General features: G+C 47.9%; 1 protein-coding gene across 2 annotated transcripts; it reads left to right on the top strand.

Moving 5' to 3' along the window:
- The first annotated feature begins 563 nt into the window (after positions 1-563).
- Positions 564-15,827, top strand: MYMX (myomixer, myoblast fusion factor). 2 transcript variants are annotated; one of them, XM_082414672.1, is made up of 2 exons: positions 564-13,431; positions 14,037-15,827. In XM_082414672.1, the coding sequence occupies exon 2, from the start codon at positions 14,096-14,098 to the stop codon at positions 14,348-14,350; it is 255 nt and encodes an 84-aa protein (XP_082270798.1). In that variant the 5' UTR covers positions 564-13,431; positions 14,037-14,095; the 3' UTR covers positions 14,351-15,827. The 2 variants fall into 2 exon arrangements, with proteins under 2 accessions (XP_082270798.1, XP_082270797.1); XM_082414671.1 differs by having other exon boundaries at positions 564-13,591.
- The last annotated feature ends 111 nt before the right edge of the window (positions 15,828-15,938 follow it).

Here is a 15,938-nt window from a genome sequence, read left to right as displayed (position 1 = left end):
GTGTATGCAAACATGCCTACATCACATTCCTCCACATCCAAACTCTAAAACAAAAGCTCCCCCCAGCTACAGCCAGGCCTGGCTGCTCCCTCCTCCTGCCTGTCAAGTCTGCTCTCTGCACACACACCCTCACCAGCCCCTTCTGACTCAATCTTGTTCAACTTCACTTGCCTGCTTCCCCAGCCTAATGCTTGGGAGACCTTTCCCACCTCCCAGTGGTGTGTAGCCACATTTTCTGCTCTTCTCTTCTGGTCCTCAGCATGCGGCACTTCCTCTGTTCACAGAGGTGGGGTTTTGCTGGGGAAGGGCACTAGACCATGCTGCCTGCACCCTGCACAACACAAGCTGGGTGCCCCTGACTGAGGTCACATGGTAATCTAGAGTTCACCTCTGGATGACTCACTGCCACTCTCCCCAGCAGCTGCCCCCGTTTCCTTTAGACCCCTCTCTACACCCTCCAACTGCACTGCAAAGATGAGGCCACATCAGGGAAGAGGTCCCTTGGAATAGATAGCTCCAGAGCTGCTTCGTCCTCTGGTCTCTGAGAAAGTGGGGTCAAAATGTGCCAGAAATCTTGCCATTTGCAACAAGATGGATGGACCTTGAGGGCACTATGCTAAATGAAATAACTCAGACAGAGAAAGACAAACACTCTATGATCTCACAAGTGGAATCTAAAAAAAAATTTTTGATAATTTAAAAACAACTCATAGATACAGAGAACAGATTGGTGGTTGCCAGAGGTGGCAGTGAGGGCTGAGTAGAGTATGTGAAAGTGGTAAAAAGGAACAAACTTCCAGTGATAAGTCATGGGGGGAATTCCCTGGCAGTCCAGTGGTTAGAATTTCGTGCATCCACTGCCATGGGCCTGGGTTCAATCCCTGCTCAAGGAACTAAGATCCCACAAGCTGCATGGTGTGGCCAAAAACAACAACAACAAAAAGAAGTCATGGGGATGTAATGTATGGCACAGTTGACTATAGTTAATAATACTGTGTTGCATATTTGAAAGTGGCTAAGGCTGTAGATCTTAAAAGTTCTCATCACAAGAAAAATGAGAAGGAAATGTCTGAATCTAGGACTGGGGCAAGAAATATACAGAATGAACCTGGAGCATCTTGTAGTGCCAGAGAGTACGGAAATGCTAAAAAAAAAAAAAAAAAAGCAAAAACAAAAAGCACTAGGAGAGTATGTCAAAGGTGGAGTGTAATTCCCCATCGCTTAAGTGTGGGTAGCACATAGTGACTTCCTTCCAAAGAGGACAGTGTGGAAATCGAGAGAAAAGAGTAGCTTCAAGACAGAGAAACCTGGGAATTCCCTGGTGGTCCAGTGCTTAGGACTCCGCAAGCAGTGAAAGCTGAGGGCCCGAGTCCAGTCCCTGGTCAGGGAACTAAGGTCCTACAAGCTGCGCGGTGTGGCCAAAAAAAAAAAAGCAGAGAAACCTGACAAACACGACTTCAGGCAGGTGATCAAGGTTAACACAACAGAGATAAACCATGTGGATAGACTATACCCTTGATATGATGTGATGAGAATGGCATTTTACTTCTGTGGTTTCCTTCCCCAAAACCCCAAACTCCAGTCTATTCATAAGAAAAACATCAGACAAATCCCACTTGAGGGACATTATACAAAACTCCTGACCAATACTCCTCAAAACTGTCAAGGTCATCAAAAACAAGGAAAGTCTGAAAAACTGTCACAGCCAAGAGGAGCCTAAGGAGGTAAGACAACTAAGTGTAATGTGGTGTTCTGGATGGGATCCTGGAACAGAAAAAGGGACATTAGGTAAAAACTAAGGAAATCTGAATAAATGTGGGTTTTAGGTAATACTATTGTATCCATATTGGTTCCTTAATTGTAACAAATATACTGTACTAAGATTTGATATTAATTACAGGGGAAATTGGGTGTGGGTATACAGAAATTCTCTGGACTATCTTCACAATTTTCTGTAAATTTAAAACTATTTGAAAATAAATAGTTTATTTTAAAAAGTAATTAAAAGCAACCCAAGTGCCGATCAATAGATGAATGGATAAAGAAGATGTGACATATATATACATATGTGTGTATATATATATATATATATATGTGTGTGTGTGTATGTGTGTACACACACACACAGTGGAATATTACTCAGCCATAAAAAAGAATGAAATCTGGCCATTTGCGACAACATGGATGAACTTAGAGGGTATTATGCTAAGTGCAGTAAGTCACACAGAGAAAGACAAATACTGCATGAGTTCACTTATATGTGGAATCTAAAAAATAAAACAAATGAACAAACATAACAAAACAGAAACAGATTTATAGATACAGAGAACAAACAGGTGGTTGCTAGAGGGGAGGAGATACATACCTTGGAGATATTTTTCTATTAGTATACAGGGAGCTTCCTTATGATTTGTTATAGCTGCAGAGTATTCCACTGCAGCAAAGTCTTGACATTTATTTATCAGCTCTTTATTGAGTTGTTTCCAGTCTTTCACTACTATAAGCAATGCTACAGTGAATAACACTGCACATATGTCATCTCATATAGTGGAAATATTTCTATAGGATAAATTTCTAAAAGTGGGATATTGAGCTAAAGAGTATATACATCAGTAATTCGGATACATATTAAATTCCCCTCCGTAAAGGTAATCCCAATTTACGCTCCCACTAGCAATATAAGAGTGTCTATTTCCCCATCAAGGCAGTGTGCGGTCAAACTTTTGCATATTTATCATGTGATAGAAGAAAAATGGTTTCTGACTGTCCTTGTAATTTGCATTTCTTTTTTTGCAATTGAAGCTGAGCAAATATTCATGTTTTCCTTTCATTTCATTTTCTGTGAGCGCTTCATATTCTTTGCTCATTTTTATACTGGGCTTTTGTGTTTTTTCCTCATAAAATTCTAGGAGCTATTTATATTTTAGGAAGACTTGACCTTTCTCTGCATAGGCGCTGCAAATATTTTCCTTTGTCATCTGTGTTTCCACTGGGTTTTTAACGCGTGCCCATAGACTCTGCCCTTTGCTCCAGCAGAACCTCCCTCTCCAGGCCACCTGCCCCCTCTCACAACCACATCCCAAAGCCCCTTTAGTTCCTCACTCTTCCTGGTGACATTAGACCTCTTGGTGACATCTGACTCTATACTGAAGACTCCTCTTGTGTGTAAATAACATTTATTCTGTCCTTTATCGACTTTAGGGGTTACACATTCTCAGTAGAACGTAGAAAACACAGAAAAGCGCACAGAAGAAAAGCAAAACTCACCTTATATTCCACCTCTTAGGATAACCACTTCCTGTTTATCAAGGCCTATGCATGTTTTTAATTGCGTATAGGTTTATTTATTTACAAAATAAATTTCTTACATTTACCCAGTTCCTTTGGGAGTGTATAACTGCACTTTCCTCCCTCTTGGATATCTCCTTGCCCCTATTCTGTCTCCACAAGGAGGTAAGCTCGAGGAGCTGACGTGGGGGGAACTTTTCCCTCCTGCCCATCCCCACAGCAGCCTCACTCTCTCTCCTGGACCCCTGGCCACGTTTTTCCTGCCCCATCCCCACCCCCTCCAAGCTTAACCACTGCCCTCACTCCTGCCAGAGACGTCAAATTCCTGGTCTCATCGGGTCTTCAGAACCACCTTGGTGGAAACCTCGGATCATCAATCCATCACCCCAAAAGATGCTAGCTTCCCTCCTTCTGCTGGTGAAACCAGCCAAGAGGAACGTCCAAGACTCACCCAAGCATTGTTTCCGGCCCACGTCTTGTCTTGCGTGCACCAAACATTTCCCGAATTCGTCCTGCTCTGTTTGGTCTCCTGTCTTTATTCATGCTCTTCCTCGCTGTCCCCTTCCTGCAGCAGGTCTCCCCATGACCTGTTCGTCACGTTCTGCCCATCCTCTGCCCCAGCGCAGCCCCGCCTTCCCTTCCCTCCTAAGTCTCCCACTGCAGTCCTCCCCCTTCCCTGGCTCTGTGTTCCAGGAGGCCTCCTCTGAGAAGCTGCTGGCCGGGTGCCCCGGACTCCCAAGGTGCCAGTCACTTCCCCTGGCAGACCATTTATCTCTCTGTATTGTCATTTCCTGTTTATTCCTCTGTCTCCCATTGACCATACACTGGGGGCAGGACTGTCATTTTCATTGACGCATTTCGAATGCCTGCACGTATGAACATTAAATAAGTTTGTTGACCAAGGAAAGGAATGGCTCCCCCAGCTAATGTGACCGCTCCCGCATTGAAACTTCAAAGCTCTCCAACCAGGATGCCTCCTGGAGGGCCAACGTGGCCCAGCTGGAATTGGCATCCTCTTAGGTCTGACGTGCAAACTCCTTCATCTCGACTGATAGTCTTCCTATCACCCTTTTCTGACTGTCACCGAGGCCCTCTCTGAACCTCAGTTTACTTATCTGTCTAGAGAAGAGAACACTTGGGAAAACTGTGAGGACCAAGTGAATGACATACTTTGTAAATGGCAATGTGATGAATGAATACGAGGTGTGGGTACATCATAAAAAAGAGTGCTACCATTCATTCAGCATGTTTTCTATACCAGGCACTGTTCTAACATCTAACTATTAATGCCTTTCATCCAAACAAATCAGATCCCCTTTCATAGAAAAGTATACTGAGGCACAGAGCAGTTAATGACTTACTTGCCTAGGATTCCACACTGGCAGTAGAGGAGCTGGGATTTGAATCCAGACCACATAGCTCCACTTGCTTAACCACCACCCTATATTGTCCGTCTATTAAATAATAGTATTATTTGGTCTGACAGCTGCCCTATTCAATTAATTAATTAATTGGGTTTTGTGACCCAATCATACAACCACGTTCTCCCAGCATGATTCTAACTCCAATGGTAAATCTGTAGGTAGATTTTTGTGTAGATAATCACTTATCTCCCAAGGATGGAGACATGTTCAAAATGTAGCTCTTTAAAAAGCACCATGCCCAGGGGCTTCTCTGGCAGTTCAGTGGTTAAGACTCCGTACTTCCACTGCAAGGGGCGTGGGTTCGATCCCTGGTTGGGGAACTCCCACATGTTGCAAGGTGCTGCCAAAAAAAAAAAGAATCATGCCCATATTTTTTGTTCTTTGACATTTGTATTATCAGATTCAAATAGAATAAATACTCATCGGCTGAATTAAACACAGAGAAGTTTAAAGGCATCTGTTTTGTCATACTTGACATGGACTTACCTTCAGTGGTACTGACATATATATATCCCCAATCCCACCATTCCAGGCCCTCCAAGCATTCTGAGGATGAGATTTCCATTCCCTTCCCTCGTTTTCAGAATCTCCTCACCAAGAGAGAGATGGGAATGAAGAAGGGGAGGGAAGAGGCCACCCTGGGCACAGGAGAAGAGAGATAGGAGAGTTTTGGTGGATCCTTCTGTGTCTGTGGCTCAGGGGACAGGCTCTGCTCCCCTGGACTGCCTTGCGGGGGGGCATAGCAAGGTCACTTCCATGTATGTAGTTTCCCTGGCCCTTCTCCTTTGCCTGTCCTGTTCCCACTCCCCTGATGCCAGCCTCATCCTTGACACAAAGCACTATGGGGGCCAGAGAAAGGAGAGGGAGCAGAAAGAGCCCAGCGCTGGATACCCAAGGAGAGACCGAGGACAGAAAAGAGGATGCCTGCCCCCAGGGGACAGCTAGAAGCAAGAGACCTGCCTCCTGGCACCATGCCCCCTAACTGCCAGGACGCACAGCCTTTACTTCTGGGGGGCCAGAAACTTGTGGGAGGTTGGGAGGGAAAGAGAGGGCAAAAGATGGAAGAGACTAGAGAGGTCCAGAGAAAAAGGGTAGAGGTGAAGGGGACCAATGTATGTTCCATTATTAAATGATAGATATGGAGAATAAAAAAAGATGCAGAGGACAGCAATTCTGTAGTGTAACAGAATACATCCATGTATTCACCACCAAGATTAGACAGTGTTAACATTTTGCCATATTTCCTTTAGTTTTCTTCATTTTTAAATTTTTGTTTGTTTATTTAGTTATTGGCCGCAGTGTGCAGCATGCAGGATCTTAGTTTCCTGACCTGGGATCGAACCCATGCCCCCTGCAGTGGAAGCGAAGAGTCTCAACCACTGGACCGCCACGGAAGTCCCTAGTTTTCTTCATTTTTTTTTAAAAGGGATAATACATTAGAGACACTGCTATAATCCCCTCCCCACACCTGTAAACCATCATTTCCTGTCCCTTCTCCCTTAGAGGGAGCTATTCCTCTGGAGTCCTGTCTCTCCCATCTATGTTTTTACTTTTACTACATGGGCATATGTAGGTATGTATCCACAAGAATATATCCTATTGCTCATGTGTCCTGCATTTTTACATACCTGGTATGATTTGACCTATATTCTTTTGCCACTTGGTTTTACCTTAACATCACATTTTTGAAACTTATCCCTGTTGATACATGAGTTAGTGCATTCATTTTATCTGCTGTATAGTATTCCAATTCGATTACATTTGCATTTCTGTTCTCCTGTAGGTAGACATTGAAGTTGTTTCCAGTTTTTGTTGTTGTTATTACAAAAACCATGAATGGACATCCTCATACATGTCTCCCTGTGCACATCTGTGAGAATTCCACTAGAGTCACACCTAGAAGTAGAATTGCCGAGTTCCAAAGGAAATGTGTGTTTCCAGCTTTACCAGATATTGCCAAATTGCCCTCTAAAACAATTGTGTCCAATACTCCATGAATTTCTGCTTCTGAGGGGTGTGAAATGAGAGCTCTTTCTGGATAAAATTTGTACTTCCCCATGAGCTAATGTGGATAAGTAGCTTTTCACATTTATGGACCACTCATGTTTCCTCTTCAGGAAATGACCTGCCCATATCTTCCGTTCACTTTTCTGTGGGGTGTGTGTGTGTGTGTGTGTGTGTGTGTGTGTCCTTTTCTTACTGATTATAAAAGTACTTTATTTATGATTGATACTAAATCTTTTTCAGTTATGTGGATTGCAAATCTCTTCTCCCAGTCTGTGGGGGACTGTCTTTCACTCTGCGGTGTCTTTTGTTATTTAAAAGTTTTTAATTATTACTGAAGCTGGGTGATTGATACATGGGGGTTCATTATACTGTTATCTCTATTTTTGTGTAATTTTGAAAATTACCCTAACAAAAAGATTTGTAAAAATCTATAGAACAAATAATTCTCTATCATCCCAAATTCCTAAAGATCATCTCCTATATTTCATAGTTTTACTTTCCACATTCAGGTCTCTAATGCCACTGGAATTTATTTTTGTAGTTGGTGTGCCAGAGGATCAAATATTATCTTTCCCTCATAGATGGCCAACTGTCCCAGTTCTATTTCTGATCCTGTGTGTCCCTTCTCCTCTGACAAGAAATTTCTCCTCTGCACCATATATCCTTAGGTCTGTTTCTATGCTCTCTATTCTGTTCCTTAGTCACTGTGTCTATTCTTACATTTTGCCACAGTTTTAATTCCCATATTACCAGATTGGCCAGAGTAGTACCTCTCAGACCAAAATGGTATCCCTTCTTCTTTTTCTTCTTCAGATCACGTGGCTCTTCTTGGCCCTTTTTCTTCCCATATAAATTTTATGATCAGATTACCCAATTCCAGAAAGGAAAAACCCAACACTGTTGGGTTAGTTAGAATCGTGTTGAATTTCTAGATTCATCTTGGGGAGAACCAACATCTTTCTAACACAATACCTTCCCTACCATTACCTTGTCACGTCTATGTACGAGGTCTTCTTTTTTGTTCCCTAAGTAAGAATTTGTATTTGTTTTCTCCATGAGGGCCTTGCTCAGTCTTTGTTAGATTTGTTCCTGGGGCCTGGGGGGTTTACTGCTCTCCCCCTACCCCGTGCCCACATCAGCTATGCCAGGCGCATCTGTCCTTACCCCCTACCCCTGCCCCTTGGTCCACGCCCTCCCCTCCCACTGTCCAGGGGGCAGCTGTCCTGCTCCAACAGCTGACTAGTCCTGTGAGGGCTTGCAGAGTGGACACGGCTCCCACCTCCCACCTCGGGGCCCGTCAGCTGAGTCTGGGGCAAGGCACAGTTGTTTCCCTGGGGACAATGAGCTGCATTCTGTACGGGCCCCTCTCTGGGCCTCCCTCTCCCCGACCAGAGCAACTGTTCTTGTGGGTAAGGAAGGGCCCCACCTGTCAGCTCTAGTTACTCTCTCAGGCAACATCCAACTCCCTGACCCCTTTTCTTCGTGTCTTATGAGCCTGTCTAGTGTGTGTCTTATGGCCCAATTGCCTGTTCATGGGTCTGTCATTGCCTGAAACTGGTGGGCAGGGGAATGGTGAACATGGAAAGGGACCGTCCCTCTCTAACCTCAGAGGACCTGCCGTTCCCACAGTTTTCTCTTAGTTGTCGCCACGTTCAGGCCTCAAATCCTAAAATTGCCCCACTCAGGTAGATTAATGTCTACAGTCCCAGGCAGAGAGGTGTTGTGATAGGGGACAGGGCTGGAACTCTGCCCTTCCCCACTGACACGTTCCATACCTGGCTGGCCTCCACACCTGCTCCTCGGCACCTGCTCTCCTCAGCACTGCCTGCCCTGGGTGAGGCCTCCCTGGCCTCTTCTCAGAATCCTTGTTTGGGGCTCAGCCCTGCCCTCAACCTCCCACAACAGGGAAGGGCTGCAGGCCAGTGCTGATCCCCCAGGCGTGATGACAGGGCACTGGAACATGGCAGAGCCAGAACGCAGACCTCCATTGCTTCTTCAGGCGTTAACTGAGCCCCAGCACCCACTCTCAGTAGCTGTTCATGAGTGTCAGGGTGCCTCATAGCAGGTCTTCAAGGAGCAGCCAGTAGGGCTGGCCTCAGACATAGGATGTGCTGGGAGGGACAACCCAAAAATATGGAAGGAAGGAAATTTTCTTTTGTAAATTTTAAAAAAATCGTTGGGATTTCCCTGGTGGTCCAGTGGTTAAGACCCCACGCTTCCAATGCAGGGGGTGTGAGTTCGATCCCTGGTTGGGGAACTAAGATCCCACATCTTAGTGTGGCAAAAAAAAAAAAAAAAATTATGGAAATATAGTTGATTTACATTGTGTTAATTTCTGCTGTACAGCAAAGCGATTCAGCTATACAGTACATATATATATATTCTTTTTCATATTCTTTTCCATTATGGTTTATCACAGGACATGGAATATAGTTCCCTGTGCTATACAGTAGGACCTTGTTGTTTATCCATCCTATATATAATAGTTTGCATCTGCTAATCCCAAACTCCCAATCAGGAAGGAAACTGTTGTTTATTGAGCACCTTCTAGAAGCCAAGCTCTGGACTTGGTAATCTCCCATCTCTTGATCCTGTCAGAGGCAGGTTCTATGATGATTCGCATTTTAGGCAGGAGGCCCGCTGCACAGCACAACTCCAGGGGGGTCACTCCTGCCCCCAGTTGCACAGCGTGCAGTCTGCTCCGGCATCCAGAGTAGCCCGGAGAGGGTCCCAGAGCTGGCATGTGAATCCAGATTGGAGTGACCATCAGAAGCACTCTTCACCTCCCTGTTTGGCTCCAAGCAGAGTGAGTGGCTGTGCGGTACAATGGTTTGAACCCCTGGATGGAGACAGCAGAAAGGGGTGGGAGAAGTGGAAGGCCCAGTGCTCACAGGTCTCGCGAGAACCCATTAGCTCTATTAACAGCTCTCACCACCTCATCCTCAGTTTGCCCATCTGTTTGTCACGCTGCTGACTGCTACTGTGTGAGTCCTGTGTCCTCGTCACCAGGTACACACTTGTTGTTGACATGAATGGCCCAATTAAATGATGTCTATGTGTGGGGGGGTGGTCCCCAGGACACCTCTGTGTGGCCCTGAGGATCTGGGGAGAGGACCACGAAGGAGGACCTCAGGGGTCACTTACTGCTCAGCCCACAGGCCTCAACTTCACAAGTTGGCACCCAAACACATTTTTTGTTTTTTAATTGCCTTTGAGGAACAGGAGGTTTGACGAATTTCCTCCCTGGCCAGCAGAGTGTTGGAGGCAGGGGTCAGAACCGTGCGTGAAAGATCCATTACACAAGACGAAGTCAGGAACTAGAAGGAACTGCTCTCTGGTAGCTTTGTTGCCAGAAGGGATGGTTATCTTTCCAGGAAAGGCTGAGGAAATCCTTTTCTGCCTTGGGGCAGGCTGGGGGATGGGATTAATCCCAGGTGAAGGTGGGAAGGAGATGAAGAAGTGAGTTAATCCCAGGGGGGGACGAGGGGTAGAGAATAAACTAAAACCAGATCCAGGCCCTGGACACAGCCGCTGCCCCTCCCCCACCTCCCTTCCCAACCCCCTCTGGGGTTTCCTATTGTTACCAGAGACGACGTCCTGTTTCCTTTACCTGCCTCACTGTCCCAGGCCCCTGGAGCCCCCTACTGTCTCAGGGAGCAGGGATGGGACAGAAGTCTGGCCCCAGACCCAGGGTCCAAGGATCTCACAGCTGGAAGATCTCACAGCAGTGGAAACTGACCTGGGAGGTATGGGGTGCAATTTACCCAAGGTCACAGCATTGCAGATCTGCGTCAGCACTTGGGCGGGCCTCCACGGTTCTCTCAGTTCTCTCGAGATTACATACTTTGAAGGTTCCCAGAGGGAGCCTGACTTCCCCTCCCTTAGGCTCAGCGTGGTCAGTTCCTCCCCTCCAAATGCCTCTCTCCAGCTGACTGTGGCCCGCAGGACTCACACACATCCTAGGAATGTGTTTGGGTCCATGGAGTTCTGGGGCTCAGTAGCACAGGCTCTAGGACAAGCAGGCCTGGTTTGGATCCCATCACAGAACCTTTATTTATTTATTTATTCTAGCAAGAAATGTTTATTGCTGAGCACTAGGGACACAGCAGCAGATAAAGTAGACATAAGTCCCTACTCTCATGGAGTTTACATTCTAGTGAGGGAGGCAGATAATCAGCAAGATAAGGAAGGAAGATACTTAGCCTGTCAGAAGGATTTGCTGAGGAGATAAATAAAGCAGAGGAGGGGATGGAGAGAAGGCAGCAGGAGATGGGGTGGAGGGAATGTACTGTTAAATAGGATGGATGGGTAACATCTGGGCAAAGACTTAAAGGCGGTGAGAGGTGGAGCCATGTGGATACCTGGAGAAAGAGCCTTGTAGGCAGGAGCAATAGTACGCGCAAAGGCCCTGAGGCGGAAACATGTCTGGCACAGTTAAGAGCAGCAGGAGGCCAGTGGGGCAGGCAGAGTGAGAGAGAAAAGGGCTAGAAGTTGAATCAGGAAGCCAGGGGGAGGTCAGACACCCAGGGCCTTACAGGTCACAATTAAAGCCTTTGGCTTTAACTCTGAATGAAAAGGGAGCCAAAAGGACAGGATCTGACTCATGTTTTAGAAAGGTCATTCTGGTCACTGTGTGGAAAAGAGAAACAGGAAAACCAGTTAGGGGGCTACTACAATAATTCAGGTGAAAGATGACAAATGCTCAGACGAGGGTAGTCAGGGCAGCACTGGTGAGAAGTGGGGAGATTCTGAGTTTTTTTTTTTTAATTAATTTATTTATTTTTGGCTGTGTTGGGTCTTCGTTTCTGTGCGAGGGCTTTCTCTAGTTGCGGCGAGCGGGGGCCACTCTTCATCGGGGTGCACGGGCCTCTCACTATCGCTGCCTCTCTTGTTGCGGAGCACAGGTTCCAGACGCGCAGGCTCAGTAGTTGTGGCTCACGGGTCCAGTTGCTCTGCGGCATGTGGGATCCTCCCAGACCAGGGCTCGAACCCGTGTCCCTTGCATCAGCAGGCAGATTCTGGGAAGCCCGATTCCGAATATTTTGAAAGCAGAGCCAACAGGATTTACGAATGTGGGTAGTGAACTGCGATAAGAAGAGAGAGGTCAAGGATAAATTCTAGGATTTTGGCCAGAAGTAACTAGAAAGACGCAGTTGCCACTTACAGATAAGGGGAAAGCCTGAGGGAGGGGCAGGTCTGAGGGGGAGACTTGGCCACTTATCTGCTGTAATTCTGGGTAAGTCGCTTAACCCCTCTAAACCTCAGTTTCCTTATCTGTACAAAGGTCATAATAATCATTCCCCTGCAGAGCCGATGGTAAGAATTGAGTGAGATCATGAACTCACAGGCGTGACGCAGATACATACTCAATACACGTTCCACCCACAGCCCAGGGATGACACTGACCATCACAGCTCCTCAGGAAGGGACAGAAGGGAGAGGAAGACCATACCTACACATCTGTACTTTAGCTCCTCTCCCGGCCCAACTTCCTCCAGGAAGAAGGGGGACAGACCTTTTCGACAAAATTGGAAGTTTTCTTTCTTCAAGGTCTTTGATGGTTTTGGAGATGGTGATGATGTTAATGGGGGATGGCGGTGGGTTGATGATAAACGATCATATTCCCATGTCCTTTTTCTTACAAAACCCTTTCACGGCCATTATCTCATCTGAGTCCATCAAGGCAGAAATTATATTCTTCTATGAAGTAGAAGAATGAGGGGGTGGTTAAGACTCTGCGCTTCCAATGCAGGGGGTGCGGGTTTGGTCCCTGGTCGGGGAACTTGGATCCCACATGCTGGGTGGCCAAAAAAAAAAAAAAAAAAAGTTATTTTAAAAATTTTTATATTATATTGGAGTATAGTTGATAAACAATGTTGTGTTAGTTTCAGGTGTACAGCAAAGTGATTCAGTTATACGTATACATGTATCCATTCTTTTTCAAATTCTTTTCCCATTTAGGTTATTACAGAATATTGAGCAGAGTTTCCTGTGCTATACAGTAGGTCCTTGCTGGTTATCTATTTTATTTTGTTTTATTTTAAAATATTGATTGATTGATTGATGTACTGTGTGGCATGTGGGATCTTTGTTCCCCGACCAGGGATCGAACCCGTGCCCCCTGTATTGGAAACGCAGGGTCTTAACCACTAGACAACCAGGGAAGTCCCTGGTTATCTATTTTAAATATAGCAGTGTGTACATGTCAGAATGAGGTATTTAAAAACAAAATAAAACAAACCCGGACCATCTCTACCTCACTCTTTCATGGAACCCCATTTAATCTTTGGGGGAAAACGTGGGTGAAGAGGGTCCTGACGTGGGTATCCCTCTTCCCATCCCTGAGTGGGAGTGCTGCCCAGCTGTGTCCAGCTATGATATGGACTGTACCTCATGCCTCTATCCCAGGAGAGGGCCCACAATGCCTGCCCCGGTCCATTCTCCATCTCGGCCACTCTGAGCATGCCCGGTGTGTGGGTTGCAACCTTACTGCTTCTGAGGTTTGGGTCAGTGGGTCTCATACATTGTTCCATTCCAGTTACTCCTCCCAATTACTGAGGTGACAGACGAGGGGACTGGAACCCAGAAGAATCAACGTGCCTCAGATCACACCATTAGAAAGTGCAGTGCAGACGCTGAGGTCTGCACCCAGCAGGAGGAATTCCTGCATCACTTCTTCCAGCCCAGCTGCCCCCTCCCCTCCACATACCAGGTGCCAGAACACAGCTGTCTCTTCCTTGCTCCCCCAGCCCAGGCAAGCTGTCCTGGGTGGGGCTGAGCTGGGTGGGGCCGCCCAGGGTAGTGTCCAGTGAGGCTGTAGCCCCTGCAGGCAAATTCAGCTGGACACTGATGCTAAACGGCAGTCCCTACTGGTGAGAACTGGGCTGCTGCCCATTGGTGGGCGGTGGGGGACTGGGAGGGTACGAAGTGTCAGGTCTGGGTGGATCAAGGTCCCTGAAAAGAAAACTTAGAATTGCCCAGGGAAGAACTCCTGTTGGACTGAGGGAGAGGGGTTAGGGAATGCCAGGTGACTGAGAGTGCACAGGAGGAGGGGGTGACTAGAGGAAGGGAGGGTTCAGGGGACAGTAAGAGCCCCTGGAGGCTGGGAATGGCAAGCTGTAGGTCCCAGCCCCGAATTTACTCTTGCCTTGGCTGTTTGTCTCCATCTGTGCTATGATGAGTATCCTCCTGCCCCAGCCACCCTTCCCAAAGAAAGGGCATCTGGAAAGCAAAAATGACCCTTGAATTGAGATCTGGGGGCGGGAGGGTATAAACTGAAGCGGGGGTTAAATCCTGCCCACCTCATGTCTTTGCCAGGTGAGGAGGGAGCAGGAAAGGCAAGCCTAGAGACTAGATCGCCTTGGAAGTCACTGGCCATGCCCACTCTGCTGCTCCCGCTGCTGCTACGGACACTGCTGGCCCGCCTGCTGCTGCCTGCTGCCCGCCTGGCCCGCCGGCACTTCCTGCCCCTGCTGCGCCGGCTGGCCCACCGCCTGGGCTCTCAGGATATGCGAGAGGCTTTGCTGGGCTGTCTGTTGTTTGTCCTCAGCCAGAGACACCCGCCGGATGCTGGGGAGGCCTCCAGAGTGGCCCGCCTGGAGAGGAGGGACAGGCTAGCCTCCCAAAAATGAGGCCATGAATCCTGGTAGCAGCTGTATCCGCTGAAACGCTTTCTTTTGGAGTAAGACAGTCCTGGCCCCATCACTGACTGCAGCCTGCCCAGTGGGCAGAAGACATGGTGGGGGACTGAGCATGAGAGGGGTCCGGCCAGGACATGCCTCCCCACTCCCCCACTCCCAGCAGAGACGATTGGAAGGACGCTCTGCATTTAGCAGAAAACCCATCATTATCCCTCCCTCCCTGCCCCTGCATTCTTCCCAAGAACTTTTCTTTTTTTCTTTTTCTTTTTTTTTGGCCGCACAGCATGTCGGATCTTAGTTTCCCGACCAGGGATCGAATCTGCGCCCCCTGCATTGGAAGTGCAGAGTCTTAACCACTGGACTGCCAGGGAAGTCCCATCTTTTTAATTTTTTTTTCCAAGAACTTTTCTAATTACCTCTGGCCTGTGAGGGGAGAGGAACTGACTGTCCTCCCTCTGCCACCCCCACCCACAGGCAAATGGGGACATGAGGTCCAATGAGGGACAATGGACAATTTAGCTAATCCAGACTCTCTGTCTTTGACTCGTGATTTACCAAGTAGTAAGACCTTGTTTCCCTAGGGAGTCAGTCCTGCCTCCAAAGCCCAGCATGCAGCAGGTGCTCAATAAATATTTGTTGCTTTGAATGCCTGGGATGTCTTTGACAGTCTTTGTCACACTCCTGCACTGCATGACAGTTGAACCTGTCCAGAGGGTAGGGGTGGGGAAACAAGTCAAGGCTTCCTTTTGCTACCTATTCCATTGTCCCTCTCGGTTTGTACATTCTCTTGCCTTATTTGAGTATATTACACTGTAAACCAGCAGTCTTGGATCTGCCTGGCCAGCTCAGGGTAAGGAGGTAAACATCCTCCAGCAAGCGTGGACACTCTTCGCAGCTAGTGATGTGGGAAGAGGGAGATTTGTTTGCTGAGGGACCCTGTGGGCAGCCGCCCAGAGGAGCAGTGTAGAAATGCATACCCCTGAGGGGTCCTCTGCTCAGGATGGGATCTAAGGGGTAGGGGGTGGGTGGGGTGTGATCTGAGGAACTCACCTATTTCCCCTCCCCAGTGGGAGGCCCCTCGGGAATCAAATAAGAGCTGTCAAAGGCATTTGCATGCCAGCCTCCGGATAATTTGCTTACGGTTCCCATGCAATACTCCTCTCTCCCACCCTCCTCCAGCGAGTCCTGGGCTCTCGGTTCAAAGGGGGAAAGTGAGGAGTACAGGCTCCTTTCAGGACCCTCACCCCGTTAGCATACCCCTCAGAAGGCTGGCCTGGGGGAAGAACCGAGACCAGAGCTGTGGGCCCCCAAGCCGGCCCTGCGGGCCTTTCCGCCAGACGCCCGCCTCCCCACACCGCGGCACCATCTGCTTCCTCCCGGAGTCCTCAAAAGCCAGTACACGTGCTCGGCCCCCTCGGGAAGGTGGCCCGGGGGAGGGGCGGGGTGAAGGGGATTCGAACCCCTGGTCCCCTCCAGGGTCACGGGCACGTTTATTTATTTCGCCCGCTCCGGGCCTCCCCTCCGCCGGCCTTCTGGAGCGCTCCTCACTCCCGAGCGGCGCCGGCGGGACCGAGCCGGC

This window comes from Balaenoptera physalus (assembly GCF_965194825.1).
Source record: "Balaenoptera physalus genome assembly, chromosome: 11".
NCBI lineage: Eukaryota > Metazoa > Chordata > Mammalia > Artiodactyla > Balaenopteridae > Balaenoptera > Balaenoptera physalus.
This window is presented reverse-complemented; position numbering and strand designations above follow the sequence as displayed.